Raw genomic sequence first — 20,703 nt, 5'->3', positions numbered from 1 at the left:
CTGAAAAATGAATTTAAACTTGTGGAAACATACATACACCAATGGTTTTGAGTCTTTTGCTTGCAAATAACACTCTTCGAGTACACAAGATAATGGTCTGTTCTAAGGAAAAGACCCCTAGCCCTGCCACCTCTTTCTAAACTGTCCCCCTCCTAACTCCCTAGGCAGAAACTACAAATTACAGGGTAGATGCCAAGTCAGGTTCCCTATATCTCATTTAAAAAGCAAAGAATGATACATGTTTTTAAAATATTTCTATTAAGCTAGACTTTTATTCACAGGAAAACTCAGACACAGACTTTACAAAAATTAACTGGGAAAATTCACTTAACACGCAGCACTTCATTTCTCCAGTCGATAAATGAGGTTAAATTTTAACAACATGGTGGTGCTAGGCTAGGAAGAGGTTATCAACAAATATCTACAGAATTAAAATGAAGCAAAACTAACTGGACCACAAATTAGGAGACCTTATTTTTGCACCGAAAAGCCATAAAAGTGACTTTAGAACCAGCCATTATCCTCTTCTTAGTTTCCTCAAAAAGAAAAATTGTCTAAATTATCAATAAAGCTTCTAGCTTTAAAATCCTATGACTCCACAAATAGAGTTAAGTTATGGAACAGACGTTCATTTTCCTGAAAAATGAAAGTCATTATGACATGTGAGAGGCTTGAGTTTCTTAATTATTTGACAAGGAATCACCGTTACACATTACTGACAAGGAATCGGTAACAATGACAGAAAAGCTTCTAAATCTGAAAATTCAACAGGAAAAGAAGCTGTTGTAACAAAACTTAATTTTCAGGCACATGTGTATTATGAAGACAGGATAAATGCGCAATGGTTGTTTTCCAGAACTGTACCACATTTACTTACAAACACTAAAACACTAACGGACCATTAGAATGCTTTACTATTTGATATACTCACATATTTCCACATAGTCAATTTAAGAAACAGAGATGCTTTTATACAGAGCTAGCTCAAGAACAGTGCAATCATGGCGATTATGGAGGCCCTGCACCCTAGCAGCAGTTCAAGCTGCAAGGATCCAACAGACTGGAGAAAAAGAAGTCCTTGCTCTGGAATTCAAAATGAACCAAACTAATAACAAAACTTAACTCCCGCTCCCGGTTTCTCCTACCACACTTGGCTGTATGATGCTCTTTTAGGCCATCTCCTTAACTTACTGTTTTTCCCCTCAGGGTGTTCTGATCCTTATTTGATCCAGATCCTACTATTACCAAATTCAAGGAGGGGGTGGAGGATATAGTTGTGTGACTTTCCTAGCCATCAACTTCTCTCACCTAACCTCCAGCTAAGAGAGTCATCTATGTCAATATGGCATAAACATATGCATCACTGTAAATCAAAATATTTAGACTCGCTGATTAGAAAGCTTGATAAAAACTTAGTGGTACTATATTCTAATCATCTTATTTTAACTGACTCCAAATTATAAAAATAAATATTTACTGAAAGTAATATAAACCAAACTTACTAGTAGAGCTTTCCCTTTTCCTATAAACACTTAAGTAAGACTCTGTTTCTTTCAGCCTCCACCCTACCCTCACACTCTCCACCCATCTCCAACTATCATCACTATTCAGTGTGTGTACGTTTTATGACTTAGTTTACTTGTCTATAAAATAAGGATAATAATAATGCCTACATCATAGGATTGTCCTGAGGATTAAATAATACATGTCATTTGCTTGAAACTGTTTGAGCACTTGGTAAAGGCTCAAACAGTGCTAGTTGCTATCATATTTTAACTAATCCATTATTGATGAATATTGAGGTTTTAACAATTTTTCATCATATTCAATTTTGTGATGAACATTCTTGTTCACCAGACTTTTCTATTGGGTAGATTCTTGCAAGTGAAAATGCCGATTCAAACACATATCCATGTACAGTTTTGCTAGATATGGCCCAACAACTCAACAAAAACATTAATTTCCATTAGGAGTATGTGACAGTATCTTCTCCTAACTGTCTCCAACACTGGGTATTAATTATCCTTAACACTAGGTGTTAATTTCTTTTTTTTTTTTTTAGACAAAGTCTCACTATGTTGCCCAGGCTGTTCTCAAACTCCTGGGCTCACACGATCCTCTCATCTCAGCCAAGTAGCTGGTATGCCTTGATGCCTGGCTAGGTGTTAATCTTTGCCAATCTGATGGGTAAAAATTAGTGTTTTATCACTTCTTCTAAAAGTTGAACATCTTTTTACGTGTTTTTGCTATCTGTATTCTTTTTTCATTTGCCTGTTCATATTTGAAGCAGAAAGTCAGGAATGTTTTTCTCCTGGGCTAACAGGAGAGAAAAAACATCTGTGCTTCATTTCCCAGCCCAATTCAGGAACATGATTGACAGATATCTCTTTCCTTCACTAAGTGGAATATAATTTTTAAGTTAAATTATCTCTTGTTGCATAGATTAACTGCTTAATCAGGATCCATCTGCTCCTGTTGCTTAGCTATAAGCCAAACTCCCCTCTTTCATTAAAATTTGGATACCTCTTTTTTGTCCATTCATATTTATAAAATAAAATTAGAAAGTAGTGAGAGCTCTATCAGTATTTGGGCAAGTTACTCTTTCATTTCCTCAGGAAGGCCAACTGTTACCATTAAGAAAAGAAGTTGACAGATTCATTAAGTGATTTTGCTTCCAGGTTGAGATTTTATGTTTTCCTCCAAGTCTCTCGTGGCCTTTTTTCTTGTAAATAAAGGAACTGAGGTCCAAAGAGGTTAAGCCATAGGACTTTGATCTCTTACCTCTCTTACCTCTCAGTCCTGAGTTTTGCTACCAAACCATGAAACAGCCCCTTCCTGGGACTGCAGCCCTGAAATGCTCCCACTACTAATTTCCTCCCTTGAGGAACTTTAGAGTTTTAGAAAGGACTGGTGATTATTGCTTCCACGCTGTATTCCTTCTCCTTCTTACAAAGACCACAGGGACCGATGCAGGGAAGGTTGTAGGGCTCTACCTCAGCCCCCTCCACCTTGCACACTCAGACTGTGTCATCATCAGAAACTTCTCCATGACCACAGTCTTTCTCTGCCACCAAAATGTCCCATACCCCAGATGGCTTACTCAGTCGTACCCAATATAGCAGTTCTTCAACATCAATGGGTACTTTGGCCCACCTCCGTTCTCCATATTCACTCTTCCTTTATTTGCCTCCAATCCAACTCAGATTTCATGTTATATCACTCTCTCGGCCAAATCCTAAAACTCCTTAGTCTCTCTGTACTTGTACTGCACCCACCTGGCAAAAACCTAAATCTGTATGAATGCCACAGTCTACCTTCTCCATCCCTCAGACAGCTGAGTACAGCAAGAGAAAGTTCCCTAAATGAGCAGAAGGTTCCACCATAAGCTTAGTCACCAACTGCTTGCTAAATAACACCCAACAATTCTATCTTTCTCTAGCCAAACTGCCATGTGAGTCTTCAACCCTGCCCTCTCCCCAAATGTTCATTCCCAAGCAGATGGTCTGACCTGGTGAAAGCATCAGACGAAAACTCTCTCAACCGCCTCTCTCTGCCTCAGTGCACATCTGTCTTTCCACCTGTTCTCCCTTTCTTTACTTTCACAAAGGAGGAAAGAACATATTCCCAAGGTCAAGCCTTCCATGTGTACTCTGGAGCCCATTCTTAGGAAACTTGCACTTTGAATTATTCCCTTTTTCCAGAGGTTCAACTCCTCTCTAATGGGAATTTCCTATCAGCATTTACTCTGTCCTCTTAGAAAAGAGAAGAGAGGGGGGAAAAGGAAAGGGAAAAGAAAAGAAAAGGGAAGAATAGAAGAAAAATCTCCTTTGTTGTCAAATCCCCTCCCACTATGCCCATCCCATATCACAGCCAAACTTCAAGACCTATCTACCCATCTGTTTACTAGAGGTCCTCTCTGCATATCCCATCTATGTGGGGGTTTGCATAGAGAACATCAATACTCAAACAAAAGAAGAGCTGCTCCCGCTGAAGTGGAGATACACTATTGCTCGGTCCCCACCTCAGCATTGCTCAGTAAACCTGAGGTTCTGTGGAACTGTTAAATATAGCTAGGTTCCTCTTCAAACAGCTTGTCCAGTTCCCCTCTTCTTTATTCTCTAGTTCCAAGTTCCACCCCCCACTCCCCGCTTTTGCTGAGCCTTAACCTGTCTAAATATGCCTAGACATGCCACAGCCCTGTTCCATATTCCTTTCCTTATGTGGAAATAGGTTAGCTTTCTAGTCGCCTGTAGGTGACCACTTCCTCCTCTCCCTCTCTCCTCTATCATGCGCCCACCTTGTCTAAGACAGTTTAAATGTTTAGCCAATAGTTTAGATTGTGTGGTCCAACCCCAGCCAATGGGGGAAAGACACAGAGACAGAATCTGCGTTGTTCTCCTTTGTTCTGTGTGTTCTCATGGTGGCTAGGCCTATGAGCAGCTAGCACCCTTCTGCAGAAGAAAACTGGCCTTGCTGAGAAATTTTTTGAGTGCTCATTTTCTTTGTGGCCCTGAGCTCTTACTTCCAATAGAACCTATAAAACCACTGCTCAAGGCAAGCAGAACAGGTATATAGACTTGTCCCTCGAACATTATGCCATTGAGCCTTAGTTCATTTTTTTCCTTAAACTTGAAATTCCAACAAATGAAAATTCCATGAGAAGAAGAAGCTGTTCCATGATATATCTACTGTCAATGTCTTGAAGAGTGATGGGTACACAGTAAGTACTCAACAAATACACGTTGACTGAATGATGCTCTTCCTCCTAAGTGCCTGTCAAAGTCAGTCTTCGGTGTCATACAAATAGGATCTTATTTTTAAAACATTCTACAATGCTGCTACATAGAATGAAATTATGTGTACTACACATGTTAAGCAGTAAGCGAGGCACTGAAGGTACAGAACGCAAGACACAGTTCCTGCTCTTGAAAGCTCTCAGTCTGGAACTCTTCTAATACGGTCCTTATGCTATTCTATTTTACATTCATTTATTTAATTCTACCACTGCAGGAATACCTATCATGTGACAAACCCAGACCCTGTATTACTTCTAATATCTTATCTATCTTAAAACGATCACAAAGATCAGACTTAATTCCTGAATTGCATTTAAAATAATTATGGAAAAAGTATTTAAAACATTTTCTAAGGTAAATGATAGGAAGCAAAATCATGTCTCTTAACTACGTCTTTTTTTTTTTTTTTGAGACAGGGTCTCACTTTGTCACCCAGGCTGGAGTGGAGTGGCATGATGTTGGCTCACTGCAGTTTCAACCTCCCGGGCTCAAGCAGTCCTCACATCTCAGATACCCCAAGTAGCTGGGACTACAGGCACACGGCACCACAACCAGCTATTTTTTTTTTTTTTTTTTTTAAAGACAGGATTTTGTGATGTTGCCCAGGCTGGTCTTGAACTCCTGAGCTCAAGTGATCTGCCTGCCTCAGCATCCCAAAGTGCTAGGATTACAAGCATAAGCCATTGCACCCGGCCCCCACAACTACTTCTTTTTCACCTATCAGTTATATAACTAGATTTCAATACAAACCAGCTTATGTTTAAAAAGAAAGTTCTGGCCAGTCACAGTGGCTCACTGTAATCTCAGCAATTTGGGAGGCTAAGGCAGGAGGATCACTTGAGCCCAGGAGTTTGAGACCAGCCTGGGCAACACAGCGAGACCCCATCTCTATAAAAAGTTGTAAAACTCAGCTGGGTATGGTGTGGTGGTGTGTGCTTGTAGTCCCAGCTGCTCAGGAAGCTGAGGCAGGAGGCTCACTTGAACTCAGGAGGTCACGGCTGCAGTGAGCCAGGATCACGCCACTGTACTCCAGCCTGGGCAACACAGCAAGACCCTGTCTCAAAACAAAACAAAAAGTTTTAAGGTTTCTCAGCTATACAAATAAATGATAATCAAATATTGCTTTAAAAAAAATTTTTTTTTGAGACCGAGTCTCACTCTGTTGCCCAGGGTGGCATGCAGTGGCACGACTGCAGCTCACTGCAACCTCCACCTTGCAGGTTCAAGTGATTCTCCTGCCTCAGCCTCCGGAGTAGCTGGGACTACAGACGCGCACCACCATGCCTACCTAATTTTTGTATTTTTGGTAGAGATGGGGTTTCACCATGTTGGCCAGCCTGGTCTCAAACTCCTAGCTTCAAGTGATCTGCCCGCCTTGGCCTCCCCAAATGCTGGGATTACAGGCATGAGCCACCATGCCTGGCCTAAAAGTATTTTGAAATATAAAACATGTCTACCCTTTAGTCCAGCAATCCTACTTTTTAGGCTATCCTAAATATAAACATACACATACATACAAGAATGTACATATACCTACTGGCCTAGAGGTTAGTGGAATGAGAATATCATGAAATGAAAAAAGAGACTTCCAGAGAAATATGTATGATTTTTTGTTATTAAAAAAGGAAAAATATAAATAAAACATATATGTAATTACATAAACACAAGCAAGGAGATGGAAGGTGGTATAGTCTGAATGTTTGTGTTTCCCCCAAATTCATACACTAAAATTCTAAACCCCAAGATGATGATGGTGTTAAAAGGTGGGACCAGCCGGGCACAGTGGCTCACGCCTGTAATCCTAGCACTTTGGGAGGCCGAGGTGGGTGGATCACCCGAGGTCAGGAGTTCAAGACTAGCTTGACCAACACAGAGAAACCCCTTCTCTACTAAAAATACAAAACTAGCCGGGCGTGGTGGTGCATGCCTGTAGTCCAAGCTACTCGGGAGGCTGAGGCAGGAGAATCACTTGAACCCGGGAGGCAGAGGTTGCTGTGAGCCGAGATAGAGCCATTGCACTCCAGCCTGGGCAACAAGAGTGAAACTCCATCTCAAAAAAAAATTAAAATTAAGATTAAAATTAAAATTAAAAAAAGAGGTGGGACCTTTGGGAAGCAATTAGATTATGACAGCAGAGCCCTCATGAATGGAATTAGTGTTCTTTAAAAGAGGTCAGGGAGAGACCCTTGACCCCTTCCACCATGTGAGAACACAGCAAGAAGGCACCGTCTACGAACCCAGGAAGAGAGACCTCACCAGACACCGAATCTGCTAGCACCCTGATCTTGTACTTTCCCACCTCCAGAGCAGTAAGAAATAAATTTGTTTATAAGCCACTGATTTTATGGTGTTTTGTTATGGCAGCATGAATGAACCAAAGCAGAAGGATACAATCCAACTATTAATGTTGGTTGCTTCACAAACTGGACAAAGAGAGGATTGCTTTCCAGATATGCCTCTATGTTGTTTGACGTAAGGGCATATACCGGTTTTGTAATTGAAAAGTTTATTCTTTTAAATGTGCAAAAAGGCTTTTTCTTGTGCTTTAGTTCTAAACATGAGCATTCACCAAGTTCTGGACTTTTGTCATGCAATCATCCTACAAATACAAGCCACTACACGGCTTTGAGCGACTGAGGGGCAAAAGGGAGAAGAGTAGAGGTTGTGTGTTAGCGACAACTTCTCTTCTCAGCAACAGGCCTAACATGCTGAGGGGTAGGAGAGGAAAGGAGGAAAATGCTGAGAGAAGGCATTTAACACACATGCAAACATGTTAACAGGAAACAAAAAAAATGTTAAGAAACACAAAAACAACGTGAAAATGGAAGTGACTGACAGATTCCCAAGCTTGTTTAAAATCCGTAAGTAAAAGGCCAATTAAGCAATAACATATTCGAGATACTCTATATTTTCAATAATGTTTTCCCCAGTTTTGGGCAGTATTGCAGTTGTAAATAAAATTCCACATACTACTCTCCTTTAGGAACTATATTTTAACATCAGCAAATATTCCAAAAGCCCTGAGAATCACTACTAGTTTTCAGCACTCTACGAAAAGTAATGTTTTACCTGTTTTCAAAAACTGTGCTGTAAGCTATCATATATCTGACATAATCAGGCAATGGGTGGGCTTTGGGATGACTGCTACTATTCCCACCATCCCCTCATATCTGTACAGCACTTTATAGTTTACAAAGTTCTTTGATATACATAAATCAAATATCGCGGCTAAGAGAAAACAATTAAAGTAAAATACATACATCATTATAAACACATAAACAATTTAATCTTTGATGATTAAAAAGGTTGCAGAGAAATAAAATGTATTACCATAAGCTATTATAAACATCAATTTACTGGACAGTAGATTCTTATTTTCATAAATAAAAAACTGAAGCTGAGAAACTACCACAAGACCAGAAGTTTAACTTTTGGTGGGGAGGAAATCTTTTTTATTTTTATACACATGACAAGATTTTACATCAAGAATAGTCAGTTAAATAGTACAAATTTACATTCATGAGGTATGTTTAAAAAAAATCAACTAAAAAACCCACTTCTTCTCATAACCCATAATCCCACATTTTACAGTGCAGGGGAGAAGGGGACTGGTGGGGGGCATCCAAAACAAGTCTCTCCCAAAAGAAATGACTTACATTTCACATTTCCTCTCCACACAGGATCCAAACGGCGAGAGTATAATTTACAATTCATCTTTTTCAGCTGTAGATTCCTTTGCTGTTTCTTGTTCTTCTTCATCTGCTCCCACATCCATTTCTTTGTCTTTGTCTTGCTCTTTGCCTTCTGTTGTCTCCTCAGGTTCTTCCACCTTTGCATCAGGATCAATGTTCAAACTGAGGCAAGGCATTCTTTCTATTTTATCTCCATATGCTTTAGTGTCTGGTAAAAGACATCCTGACCGAAGCATTGCTGCATCGCTGTTTCAAACAAAACCACAGCAAGATCCAAAACTGTTTTATTATCTTCATCTTCCTTAATTCGTCAAAGCATGTCTCTGATCAGCGGATGTCTGGGATTAATTTCAAATGTTTTCTTCCGACTCGCACGTTAATTGGTAGAGATGTCCTTGCCCGTTTGGTGCGCTTATGCTTTCATGATTCTCTCCATGTTGCCAGACCACCCGTACTGGCTGGCCACCAAAGCACACGGAGATTCTGTCAGGCACTGAGATACCACAGCCTTTTCAATCTTGTCCTTAACGGCTTTATCTTTCACCCAATTGGGCAGAGGCTCAAATTCTTTCTTAACTGCTTCATGACTCTTCTTGATTTTCTCACTTTCATCAAACTTCACTCCTTCCTTGGCAACATTCTGGAACCTCTTCCCATCAAATTCGGGAAGGGCCTGAATGCAGTATTCAACCACAGGTTCTGTGAGGTAAATAACTTCATAGCCCTTTTTCAGAAGTCGCTAAACAAATGGAGAAGATTCAGCCTCTTTTCTGCTGGACCCAGCCATGAGGTAGATTCTGTCTTGTTTTTCCTTCATTCTTTCGACATACTGGTATAGGCTAGTAATATCAGCTGGATGATGAGAAGACTGGAACCTAAGAAGCTTAGCAAGATATGTTCGATTCGAGTGGTCTTCAATCACACCAAGCTTAATGTTGGTACCAAATTCTTTCCAAAAAGTATCATTGTATTTCTCATCAGCAATCTTCTTGATCATGTCCAGAGTTTTACGAACAAGTTTCTTCCTAATCACCTTAAGCAGTTTATGTTGCTGAAGAGTCTTGCAGGAGACATTCAAAGAGAGACCATCTGAGTCCACCACACCCTTGACAACATTAAGGTACTTAGGCATCGTATCATGGAAGTCGTCTGTGATAAATACACAGCGCACATAGAGCTTAATGTAATCGCTCTTTTTAGATCCATATTCGTCAAATAGGCCACGTGGAACAAATATGGGTACAGATAAAATTGATTTGAAGGTAACTTCTCCTTCAGCAGTAAAGTGAATATAAGCCACACGATCATCACTTTCCTTTGAAAATGATTTGCAGAAAGCTTTGTATTCATCTTCTACTTCTTTGGATGGTCTCTGCCATATTGGTTTGATATCATTCATAAGTTCCCATTCACAGACAGTTTTTTCAACTTTTTTAGTCTTTGGTTTTTTTCTTCTTCTTCTTCCTCTACTGCAGCTTCATCGTAAGATTCTTCTTTCTCTTCTTTTGCTGCTGCTTCTTCCTTCATGGGCTCCTTAACAGTTTCAGTCTTGCTGCTCCGTACATAAATAGGAAAGTTTATGAACTGTGAATATTTTTGATGAGATTTTTAATTGTATCCAATTCAAGGTAAACAAATGCTTTTTCTTTTAAGACAAGGGTAATTGTCGTTCCCCGTCCTAGAGTGTTTCCTCTTGGATCAGCAATTACAGAATATTCATTGGAGTCGGACTCCCAGATGTACTGGGTATCATTGTTATGTTCTGAAGTGACAATAACCTTATCTGCTACAAGGAAGGTGGAATAGAAACTGACACCAAACTGGCCAATCAATTCAGAAGATGACTGGCCATCTTCCTGTGCTTCAGTCATTTTGTTTAAAAACTCGTTTGTCCCAGATTTGGCTATGGTACCAAGGTTTTTAACCAGCTCTTCTCTGCTCATTCCTACACCAGTGTCTGTGACATGCAGCAGGTTCTTCACCTTATCACACTTAATTTTGACTGTTAGTTCCTCATTTCCAGAAAGAGCATTTTCATCAGTCAATGATATCAGCCTTATCTTAACTAAAGCGTCAGAATCAGTTCTCTAAGGAAAATCTCTTTATTTTCATACAATGAATTGATGATAAGTTTCATCACTCTGTTAACTTCAGCTTGGAAGGCAAACTTTTCCAACTTCTCTCTAAGTTCTCTTATTTGTGATGCATTTAATTTATCCAGCTGAATAGCTTCTTCCTCTCTCTGTACTACTTTATCATCCATCCTTGAGCCTTGTCTACTTTTACCCAGATCCTCTTCTACTGTACCTTCCACATCAACTTCATCAACAGCTCTGACCGACCCGAAGGTCAGCAGGATGCAGCAGAGGCCCAGCACCCACAGGGCCTTCACGGCGTGTGGTTGGTGAGTCTCAAGTCCCTTTAGAGTGCAAGAGCCACCTCTCCCTCTCACCCCCGGGCTCAGATCCTCACATCTCCAGCCGCGTGGTCCACCCACAAATTTAACTTTTATAAGCAAAGGTCAATTCTCTGAACAAAGTCTACCCCATTGGGCTATGGCAGATGGTTAATAAGTAATCCACTCACAATTTTTCTTTATATGTAAAGAACAAACAAGGCAAAATCTAGGCTATAATCCTTGTCAAAATATTTCTTATACCACTTCTCGTTAAAGGGTTAAAAAGTACTAATATGGTTTCATATCACGGGATGATGACTTTGCAAAAAAGGATTCCTATAACTGCATACAGATTTTCCAAGTTGGAAAACTGAAAAATCTAATTTCAGAAATATAAGTAGGCATTCAACATATATGCCAATATGCCAATCACAAAAGAACAAAACATACATATCTATTTACTTCCAGACAGAGCAAAGATAAACTAATTTTATAATGCTTTCTACCCACTATAGGCATTGTACATAGATTAAATAAAACTTTTCCAGGAAAACATGCCATATACATGAAGCCAATAAGATACACTTTCCAGATATTTAGCAAAGTCCAATATAGGGAAGGAAATGAAGAATGGGTGAATTCACAAAGTAGTAAGATCTCATAAATCATCTAAAATGAGTAAGAACTAGAATTCAAGTACAAGATTCAAATAAGGTTAAGTGATAACCAGAAAAGGCCATACAAAGTAAATCCATTTACTACAGAGACCAAATTTTACAATAAATAATAGGAATAAAAAGCTTGATTTGGACATACTTTTGAAAAACTTTTAGTTTATCTTATATGTAATACAATTCAGATTATAATGAAAACTACGTGCTTATTCTTAGAACATAAAAAGAGCAAATTAAATGTTGCCTTTGTGGCAAAATTTTTTCCAAAAAATTGTATGCTAGCCCAGTTCAAAATCATTGGATTTTCACAGGGCAATCATAAAGGTTTTGCTTTCAAAACACTCAAAAGTTACATTAAGCTTCCCAAGTGCATCTCTTAATGCTTTAATTTTCAAATCATTCTCCCTTTAATGCCTATATGTCAAAAGCATTGTTGGTCTTTCTCTTGTTTACTTTTTAACTGGCCTGGTGAATGCTGTAATATTCAAGAATCACCTGAGAAGCTTAACACACAAACAAATTACAAGTCAGGACAGAAGCACATGCTAAACGAAGACGGGTTTCTGAATGGGTACTAACTTTATAAGTCATACATCAGTGAATATTTTGCTTTCCTACACAACTTCTCCGGCAACCTCATAACTGTGTGAACTTGGATAACAAATTCATAGCCAATGAAAAACCCCTGTGTGTGTATTTATATTAACTGTATATATAACAACAGGGGATATAATTCTTGGTCTGAATACCTCAGGGTATGTAAATGTATCTTGATCAGGACCACATGTATAAATAATTTTTTTGTAGTGTAATATAATACTGTACCAAGGATGTCAGGGAGTTCCTTTTCATATAGAGTCTCTCCAAGTACTGCAGTCCCTCATCTTTCAGTAACTCCAATGGAAAATGGTGCAGATTCCTATAATTTAAGAACAAATTCTTGTGCTTTTCCAGCCTTGCCACAGAGATCGTCTTACAAAGTTCGGATGCCATGACTGAATCTATCCCATCAGGCACGCTGCAGCACTATATCTTGTCAAAATTGGTCCATTTCTATAAAGAGAACAAGAAAATTTATTCACTGCAAGATTTTTTACAAGAATTGCCATATAAACCAGTTAGCACACAGAGCTACTTGAAGACACTGAAAAAGATAATTAATACATTCAATCCTACATTTTACTTTTATAACTAAAATTGTCACACATATTTAGGAGGAGATGAAAATGAATAACAATTTAATAAAAATACTCTGATTAAGCAATATTTATTACTTATTAGAAATAGTCCTAATGGAAAAAAATAGTTTTTGCACTTGAGATAGGAACCCTTGTCTAAGAAAAATAGTGACCAGTTTCATAACACGCAACCAAAGGAGAAGCTTAAAAATCAAATGCAGCAAAAAAACCCCTTTCTTTTATGAACTACCTCATTTTGTATTTAGCTTGAGGTACTTCAAAAATATTAAAATATATATTATTTATATCTAGAGTACTAATAGCTTCATTTTCTTCACTTCCTAGTATATAAATATTGTCCTACATTCTGATTTTTTCTTTATCTCTTTATTCTTTTCTTTCTTCTTATTTTTTTTAGAGACAGGGCCTCACTCTGTTGCCCAGGCTGGGGTGCAGTGACTCAATCATAGCTCACTGTAGCCTCAACTCCTGGGGTCAAGTGATCCTCCCACCTCAGCCTCCCAAGTAGCTGGTACTATAGACAGCACCACCACACTCAGCTAATTGTTTTATTTGTTTGTAGAGATGGGGGTCTCACTGTGTTGCCCAGGCTAGTCTCAAATTCCTGTGCTCAAGCAATCCTCCCACCTCAGCCTCCCCAAGTGCTGGGATTACAGGCGTGAGCCACTATGCCTCGCCTCTTTGCTTTTAGCTTTATGGATTATCAGAGGCATCAAAGAAATAGATCCAGGGCCACACAGTTTCATTAGTTTAAATTATTTCAATGAAAGAAGAAACATTGCACTCGGAAACAAGAATCCTGTATTATTCTATAATATTACAATGTCTCTGGGCCTCCAGTTGCCTAATATATAGAATGGAGATAGCAATTAATGCACTGGTTTAAAGGCCTGAGTCCAGGTCAGATTATTATAAATTCTCTTCTAGCTCCAAAATTGACAAGGGCAAGAAGACAAGTAACATTTGCCATTTCATCCACTAGGCACAGGGCTAAAACAAACTTCACCATCAGTTAACACAAAAAGAAACAAACTCAAGGCTTCAGTAATTTGTACAAGGTCAAACCGTTCACAAGGGATAAAAGCAAGGGTTTGATGCCAGGTCCAGTGGATTTCAAAGCTTGGGTTCTTCACAGACACTGACTCACAAGATTCCACAGGATACTAAGGAAATGATGAAACAACTACAAAGAAGTTGAGCTCTGCTTAAAGATTTGACTGTTTTCCTCAGCCCTTTTTCCCGACTCTCTATTGGAAAGTACCTTTCAATAATTTTTTTTCTTAAGGAAAGTGATTTTCATTGGGAATTAATACCAAATTAGTACAAAATGCAGCAACATAAGCTTTCAATAAACAAGAGTTTTGCAATTTTCTGGCTAAATTTTATTATTTTCAAATTCTAATTCCTAGCTAATGAGCTAGCACTTGCCATTTTATATAAAAAGGCAAAGTATGAAATACTATTTCCAAAGCAACATAAGGATCCAATACTTTCCCACATTTATTCCACCTACTCACCTATTTTATGAGATATATTATGTGACTTTGTGCAAGATAATCTTTCCACATCTTAATTCTCCTACCTGTAAAGCAAAGGGAAGTAGACTACAAATAACACCAATGATTCTGTGTAGAAAGTGAAACTTCATAGGTAATTATACACTGAACTAGTAAACTGTTAGCAGTTTAGATGTCTCACAACCATCTCAAACTTAACACATTCAAAGAGCTTTCTTTCCATTTTCATCATCAATCCGAATCTCCATAGTTTTTCCCATCTCAGTAAATGGCTCACCCCTCCATCCACCCAGTGGCTCAAGCCAGAGAAGCAGGAAGTCATGAATGATCCCATCCTCTCATATTCTCACCACCTCCAATCTGTCACAAGGCTAGAGGCTTCTATCTCCCAAATACATCTCAAATCCATCCAAATCTCTCCAACTGCCAAAACCACAAGCCACTGTCATCTCCTGCCTGGCCAACAGTATTAGCGGTCTCCCTGTGTCCACTCTAGTCACTTCCAACACATTAATCCCAGCAATGGGCCTTTAAAAATGTACATCCAATTACGTCTCACTCTTTTCGGCACACATCTTACTAAATAAACCCTTCAGAAACTTCTTATTTAGAAAATCAACTCATACTAGGCCTTGAGGGTGCCTCACCATCTGCCCCCATCCACTTCTCCATCAACTCTGCTTGGCTTCTCACCAAGCTTCTGGGTTTTTCCAATCCTCAAAGCTACCAAACTCCTAACAGCATTTGCTGCTCTCCTCTTAGCCTAGAAAGCAGTGCCCCATCATTCTCCAGATTTCAACATAAAAATCACTTCCCGAGACCGGGCGCAGTGGCTCGCACCTGTAATCCTAGCACTTTGGGAGGCCGAGGAGGGTGGATCACCTGAGGTGAGGAGTTCGAGACCAGCCTGGCCAACCTGGCGAAACCCCATCTCTACTAAAAATACAAAAATTAGCTGGGTTTGGTGGCAGGCACCTGTAATCCCAGCTACTCGGGAGACTGAGGCAGGAGAATCTCTTGAAACCGGGAGGCGGAGCTTGCAGTAAACCGAGATCGCACCACTGCACTCCAGCCTGGGCGACACAGCGAGATTCAGTCTTAAAAAAAAAAAATCACTTTCCTATCCCAAAGTAATTCCCCTGGTGTTCTTTCAGAGAAACTTGGCTGTTTGTTTTTTCTTCGTAGGACTCCTCACAATTTGCCATTTAAATATTTATCGTTGCATCTGTCTATTGTCAATAAAGCCAAAAAGCCTGTAAATAAACCCTTCCGAAACTTATTTAGAAATCCTGAGGGCAGGGACTGCGTTGTTTTCTTCACGCTTGCATACCTGCATCTAGCACAGTAACTAAAAGTAACCCTTCCTAATATCTAGGTGATGGGTTGATAGGTGCAGCAAATCACCATAGCACACGTTTACCTATGTAACAAACCGGCATATTCTGCAGACGTATCTAGGAACTTAAAATAAAATTTTAAAGTAGGCCTTCTAATATCTGATGACATGTGGAAGAACATTGCAAGGTTGATTTTTCATCCACCTATGTCAAGACCACGGATAGAGCCTATAAGCTTGCTACATGCCACAAGGATGTCTAATCTTTACAACCATGCATTGCAATAGACATTATGTAGCCCGTTTTGTAGAGTAGGAAAGGGTTTCTCAGAGGGTAACATGTCATAGTTCCATCGCAGGTGGACTGACTGCAAAGCCTGTGCACCGCCGCCCTATAATGCAAAACCACACTCACTGAGGGAAGATTCAATAAGAGAGTCCCTGTAACCTGACGGCTTTCCTTCTGAATGTTCTGGCTGGGATTGGCTGCCTCAAAAACACCATTACACTCTGTTAAAATTGCTACAAAGGCTGTTTGGGAGATAAAATCTAAACAAATGAAATCCTAAAACTGCCAATAATAGCAATAAAGCATCAACAATGCTCACAGTTTTGCAGTATGCATTCACGGGCCATACACAGCCTTTAACAAGGTAATTTTCTTACCCCATTTAACTTTACCACATTTTACCTAGTTAAGCAAACTACCTCTTGTATAGTCTTACTACCTCTTATGTAGTTAAGGCAAATAGTATTACTTAATATCAGCTGTATACAGCTGCACCTACACACGAGCTTTCTGACAGGTGAACACCAATCTATCTTATTATTAAAAACAAAACAAAAAAATCAAAAACCTCTCAACAAAATTCCACACATATTAAGGAGTATTTTGAAAGAAAGGAGTCCCTTATACTGACTTTCCCGTACTCAATTTAGTAGAATACGCATTCCAATTTCCTAACGCTGGAGATTAGAGAACTATAAGCTACATATTAAAAGCATTTGCAAAAGGCTATTTTCTCAGCTGTGGTAACAAACACTGGCAGAGTCTTAGGCAAAACACACGCCGTTTCGCCCGAGTTAGCCAGCCACTGAGATCGTTACAGCTGGGAAGCAGCGAGCCCAGCAGCAGGGATTTCACGGACCCGGTATCAGGGTTCTCGGGTCCCAGGGGCCGCGGGCCGCAGAGTGCGAGGAGAACCTGGCAGCTGTGGCCGCCCGAGGCCCGGACGGCCCCGCTGTCCCACTCGCCGCGACCCGAACGCTTTGGCAGGACCAAGTCTGAGGCGTCCCCGCCGGGGGCCGGGTCAGAGAGCCTTGCCACTTGAATCACCCGACGAGGCGGACAGCTCTACTCACCTCGGCGCCAGCAGAGCCAGCGCTCCGGAGCGCAAGCGGCGCCGGAAGGCAAGCGGGGGACGGCGGGCGGGGCGGGGCAGAGAGGCAGGCGAGGGCGGGGCGGAGCGCCGGTCGTCGGGGGCGGGGCTCCGGGGGCGGAGCGGAACCCGCGCCACAGGGAGCTGGGGAAGAGGGAGCGGAAGACTAGCACGGAACCTCGCGATAATCCCCCGTGTTCTCGCGCTTTCACGATAGGCGCGGGAAAATGCTCGTTTGCCAAGCGATCTGTGTATTGGCCGAGAGCGCGACTTCCTCTATGCTGGCCCCGCCCGCGGCTCTACTCTCGCTTCCGGCTCCGGCGTGAGGTTTGATGTCGACGGAGTGGCTTTTGCTTAGCGTCTTGAAGGGGTAATTTATCCGGCTCCAACCTCCGGAACCGCCAGTTACTGACCTGTTCCTTCATTTATACATTCATTCAGTCCCTCGGCCTCTCATTCAGTAGCACACGTTGAGGGATTACAACAATGATCCCACGTTGAGCTTTCATTCTAAGAGCTGTTTATAGATTATCTCGTTGAACCCTTGACAGCAATCCCGTGACACAGGGACTAACAGCACCAGTCTGACGGTTGAAAAACAGGCCAGTGGGTTTATGTAACGAAGCCAACGTTAGTTAGCAAGTAGTGAGTCTAAGCACCGGATTTAAGGGGTCACTGCGCACCGGTAGATAACAAAGATGAGGAGGACGTAACCTAGTCTCTGCCCTTCAAACACCCAAGGTTTATTTTGAGTAAAGATCGCTAAAAAGGTCAGGAACAATTTAGAGAGTTAAATACAATGACACTTCCTAGCCTGACTTAGTAGGCCGTCAATATGTATTTCTTCAAGACGAAAATTATATCAGCGAAATAGCATCAAAGAGGGCTTTATGCTGTTAAAAATACTTGCAAGCATAGTTCGGAAACGTTTTTAAAAGACACTTTTTAAAGTGTCTCATTAATATGACAAATTTCCTTCTGAAATGAAGATTTTAAAGTATAATCCTCTACTACAACCGCTGATATTTTTTGTTCTGTGAAAAGCCTGTCTATGAATTTGCGAGGCTCCTTGTCAAGGAACCTTAACTTTATAATGAAGTAGTTTTTACAGTTGCTGACTTAATTATTCATAGAGATGAATAACCTAGAAAGCAGAGTTATATTAAATAAAAAACATTGGTTTTAAAACAAGGTATGAGTTATAATAAAATATCAGTTATCTGTTAAATCTGGTCTTCAAGAGCTACTCAAGTATACAGCATTGTTGGTATATGTCATGTATTTCTAAGATAGTTTCGGAATACCTAAGAATTCGTGGCACTCAGAAGTTTTTTGCTGGTCTTAAAATGAGGAAATCCACATTTTGTGTAAAAACAAAGATACTTACGGTGTTTAATGGTCAGCCCAAATAATAAGACTTGCTGCTAATATATGAAGAGTTACACCCCCCAAAAAAGAAAAAAGATTAACAGTAGAACAGTTTTTTCAAAATAATGTTAGCCTCTTAGTTTTCATTTTTTTTAATGGGGAATACTGTTTTTCAGTGATTAATTTAAAATCTGATATTTGATCATGAAAAATGAATCATGTTAAAATAACCTTCACCTCCTCCCCACATTGACACAAAAGTTACCGAGTGATTATATGTGATTATCTTTTGACCCCACTCTTAGAAGTTCTCACAATTTGTAGAGAATCAATTCGCACGTTTTGTGTCTCTTAAAGGGGAAAAAAATCCTCTAAGCTGGTGATTTTACATTCTTTGACAAACTTCAATATCAATAGGCAACGATACCACTTTAAGAAAATTCCAAGGAAAAGATCTCATTTTAAAATTCCCACCTCTGGCTCCCAAGGATTGGTTTGCAAACTTCGACAAAATGCTCTTCTCCACTCGCTATTGGTGAGTGCTCTATCATTCATTCTTTTGCCTGAAGTTTTGTGAGGTACCCGCTTGCTTTACGGGAGAAGACTGCTCCGGAACTGCCCTACTGGAGACTTTTTCATGGTTATCAATCTGTACAAAGAATCACCAAACTGATAAAGCAGGAACCAGAGGGCAAATCACGCTGCCAAGACAACTGTGTAATTCGCTCGAAAAAGAAACGGTGGCCTCTCCAGCAGACTAGGTAAACTGGCAAAGGATTTTACGACATAGTTGGAGATTGGAGAGTTACAGAAACTTTTCCGGGTTTTTACAAGTTTTAAAGGAGTGATTGAGTGTCAAAGGGAAAGCAGAGAAAATACAGGCACAATTGAAAGACAGCAGGAGGAAGAGCGTTCAGAGAGCATTTTTCCCTTTTGGGTGAAGTTTGAAAGCATCGTGCCCAGATTATCAGTGGATTTTTGAAAGGTAAAGGAGGCAAGGTAATAAGATTAACTATAGATCATTTTCTACTTTAAGAAACTGTGCTTCGTTATTGTTGCTTAAGTGTGGATTCAGAAGGACATTTAGTAATATTGTAATTTTTAAATGGATATTTTTGTTTGTATATTGTCATACCTGGCATAATAGATAATATATCTCTTAAAAGATATAGGAGAAAATAGAGTTGCTTGAACCCAAATTTTGTGTATATTTGTGGATTAGGGATTCCAGGGACAGATCTGCTAATGGCTAAACAGATACCTGAAGCAGAATCAGCATGTAAGGGTAAATTCTCAAAAAAATCCAGCATCATATTTCAAAAATGACATTTTTAATTAAAACAAATATAAAAGAGAATTTATCAAGGAAACATTGATGAACATGACTAACTATTTCTTGAGTTGCCTGTGTTAATCCATATAGGGGAATATAAAGTAATAAAATCCAGCCCCTCAAGAACAGGGACAAATGAGTCTCAAAACATTTAAACTAAAACTTCTGAACAGTTCTTAATGCCCAGATGACTGTTGTAGAGCACAGGTACTTCAGGAGCTCAGCTCAATGTGAGATGAATTATTCAGAGAAGGCTTCACAGTATGGGTAAGACTCAATTTGGGCCTGAGCAATGGGCAGAATTTCAGAGAGAAAATAAGGGAAGTGGCATCCCTACTAGTGAGTGAGTGAGTTGTTAGCAAATATGTGCAGCCTGAGGAAGAGTTGGCTCTGACTGCGGCAGAAGGTTCATTTGGAAACTTTGGTTAAAAATTTTAAAAAGCAGCATGAGAAATATAAAGAGCCAGAATTCCCAAAATCAGGGGTTTTGGTCCTGTGTTTGGAACAGGAGGCACACCTTATGAAAGTAATATTTGAAGACAGTAAAACTGACAGTGCGATTTAAGATGGCTACAAGAGCAGAGACCAGAAGCTAAGGGGCCCCATACTATGTAAATACTGGCACACAGGTTAGTAACCATGCTTCTTACCCGAATACGTTTACCTTATCATTGTTGAATAATATAAATGTTGATGCACTTCTTTGTAGTCTTCAAAAGCATTGAGTTTACTTCTTTAAGATTTTTGGGGACCGCTGCCGCATTGTCTTGGGGAGTCATGGTTGCCCCATCTTTATAAAAGTCTTGTCATAGTATGTATAAAAACCAGAATTACACATAAAACTGCATTGTGGTTTCATAGCTATTTTTAACAGCTTTAATGAAGTATAATTTATATATTATAAAGTTCATTTGTCTTAAGGATATAACTCAATGATTGTTTTAGAAAATATAATAGAGTTGTACAACCATCACCACATTCCAATTTTAGAAAATTTTCATCATCCTAAAA

General features: G+C 39.8%; 2 protein-coding genes and 1 pseudogene across 49 annotated transcripts in view; 1 reads left to right on the top strand and 2 right to left on the bottom strand.

Moving 5' to 3' along the window:
• The window catches only part of LRRC28 (leucine rich repeat containing 28), a 144,355-nt gene extending 127,204 nt beyond the window's left edge, over nucleotides 1-17,151 (bottom strand). For 4 of the 11 annotated variants that reach the window (XM_063716025.1, XM_063716023.1, XM_063716026.1 and 1 more), the window contains exons 1-2: nucleotides 16,975-17,116; nucleotides 12,386-12,613 (exon numbers count right to left, since the gene is read on the bottom strand). In XM_063716025.1, the coding sequence (XP_063572095.1) occupies nucleotides 12,386-12,553 (168 nt within the window). In that variant the 5' untranslated portion in view covers nucleotides 12,554-12,613; nucleotides 16,975-17,116. The other 7 variants (XM_063716024.1, XM_009250190.4, XM_054531110.2 and 4 more) reach the window with 6 other exon arrangements.
• Nucleotides 9-12,200, bottom strand: LOC129050522 (endoplasmin-like; annotated as a pseudogene).
• Nucleotides 17,152-17,242: 91 nt separating the features above from the next.
• TTC23 (tetratricopeptide repeat domain 23) overlaps nucleotides 17,243-20,703 on the top strand; it is a 112,167-nt gene continuing 108,706 nt past the window's right edge. For 7 of the 38 annotated variants that reach the window (XM_054531935.2, XM_063716729.1, XM_054531944.2 and 4 more), the window contains exon 1: nucleotides 17,292-19,358. The gene's annotated coding sequence lies outside the window, so the exon portion shown is untranslated. Of the gene's footprint in view, nucleotides 19,359-20,200; nucleotides 20,322-20,703 lie in introns of all 38 variants that reach the window. The other 31 variants (XM_063716725.1, XM_063716740.1, XM_054531946.2 and 28 more) reach the window with 17 other exon arrangements.

Source organism: Pongo abelii, chromosome 16 (assembly GCF_028885655.2).
Source record: "Pongo abelii isolate AG06213 chromosome 16, NHGRI_mPonAbe1-v2.0_pri, whole genome shotgun sequence".
NCBI lineage: Eukaryota > Metazoa > Chordata > Mammalia > Primates > Hominidae > Pongo > Pongo abelii.
This window is presented reverse-complemented; position numbering and strand designations above follow the sequence as displayed.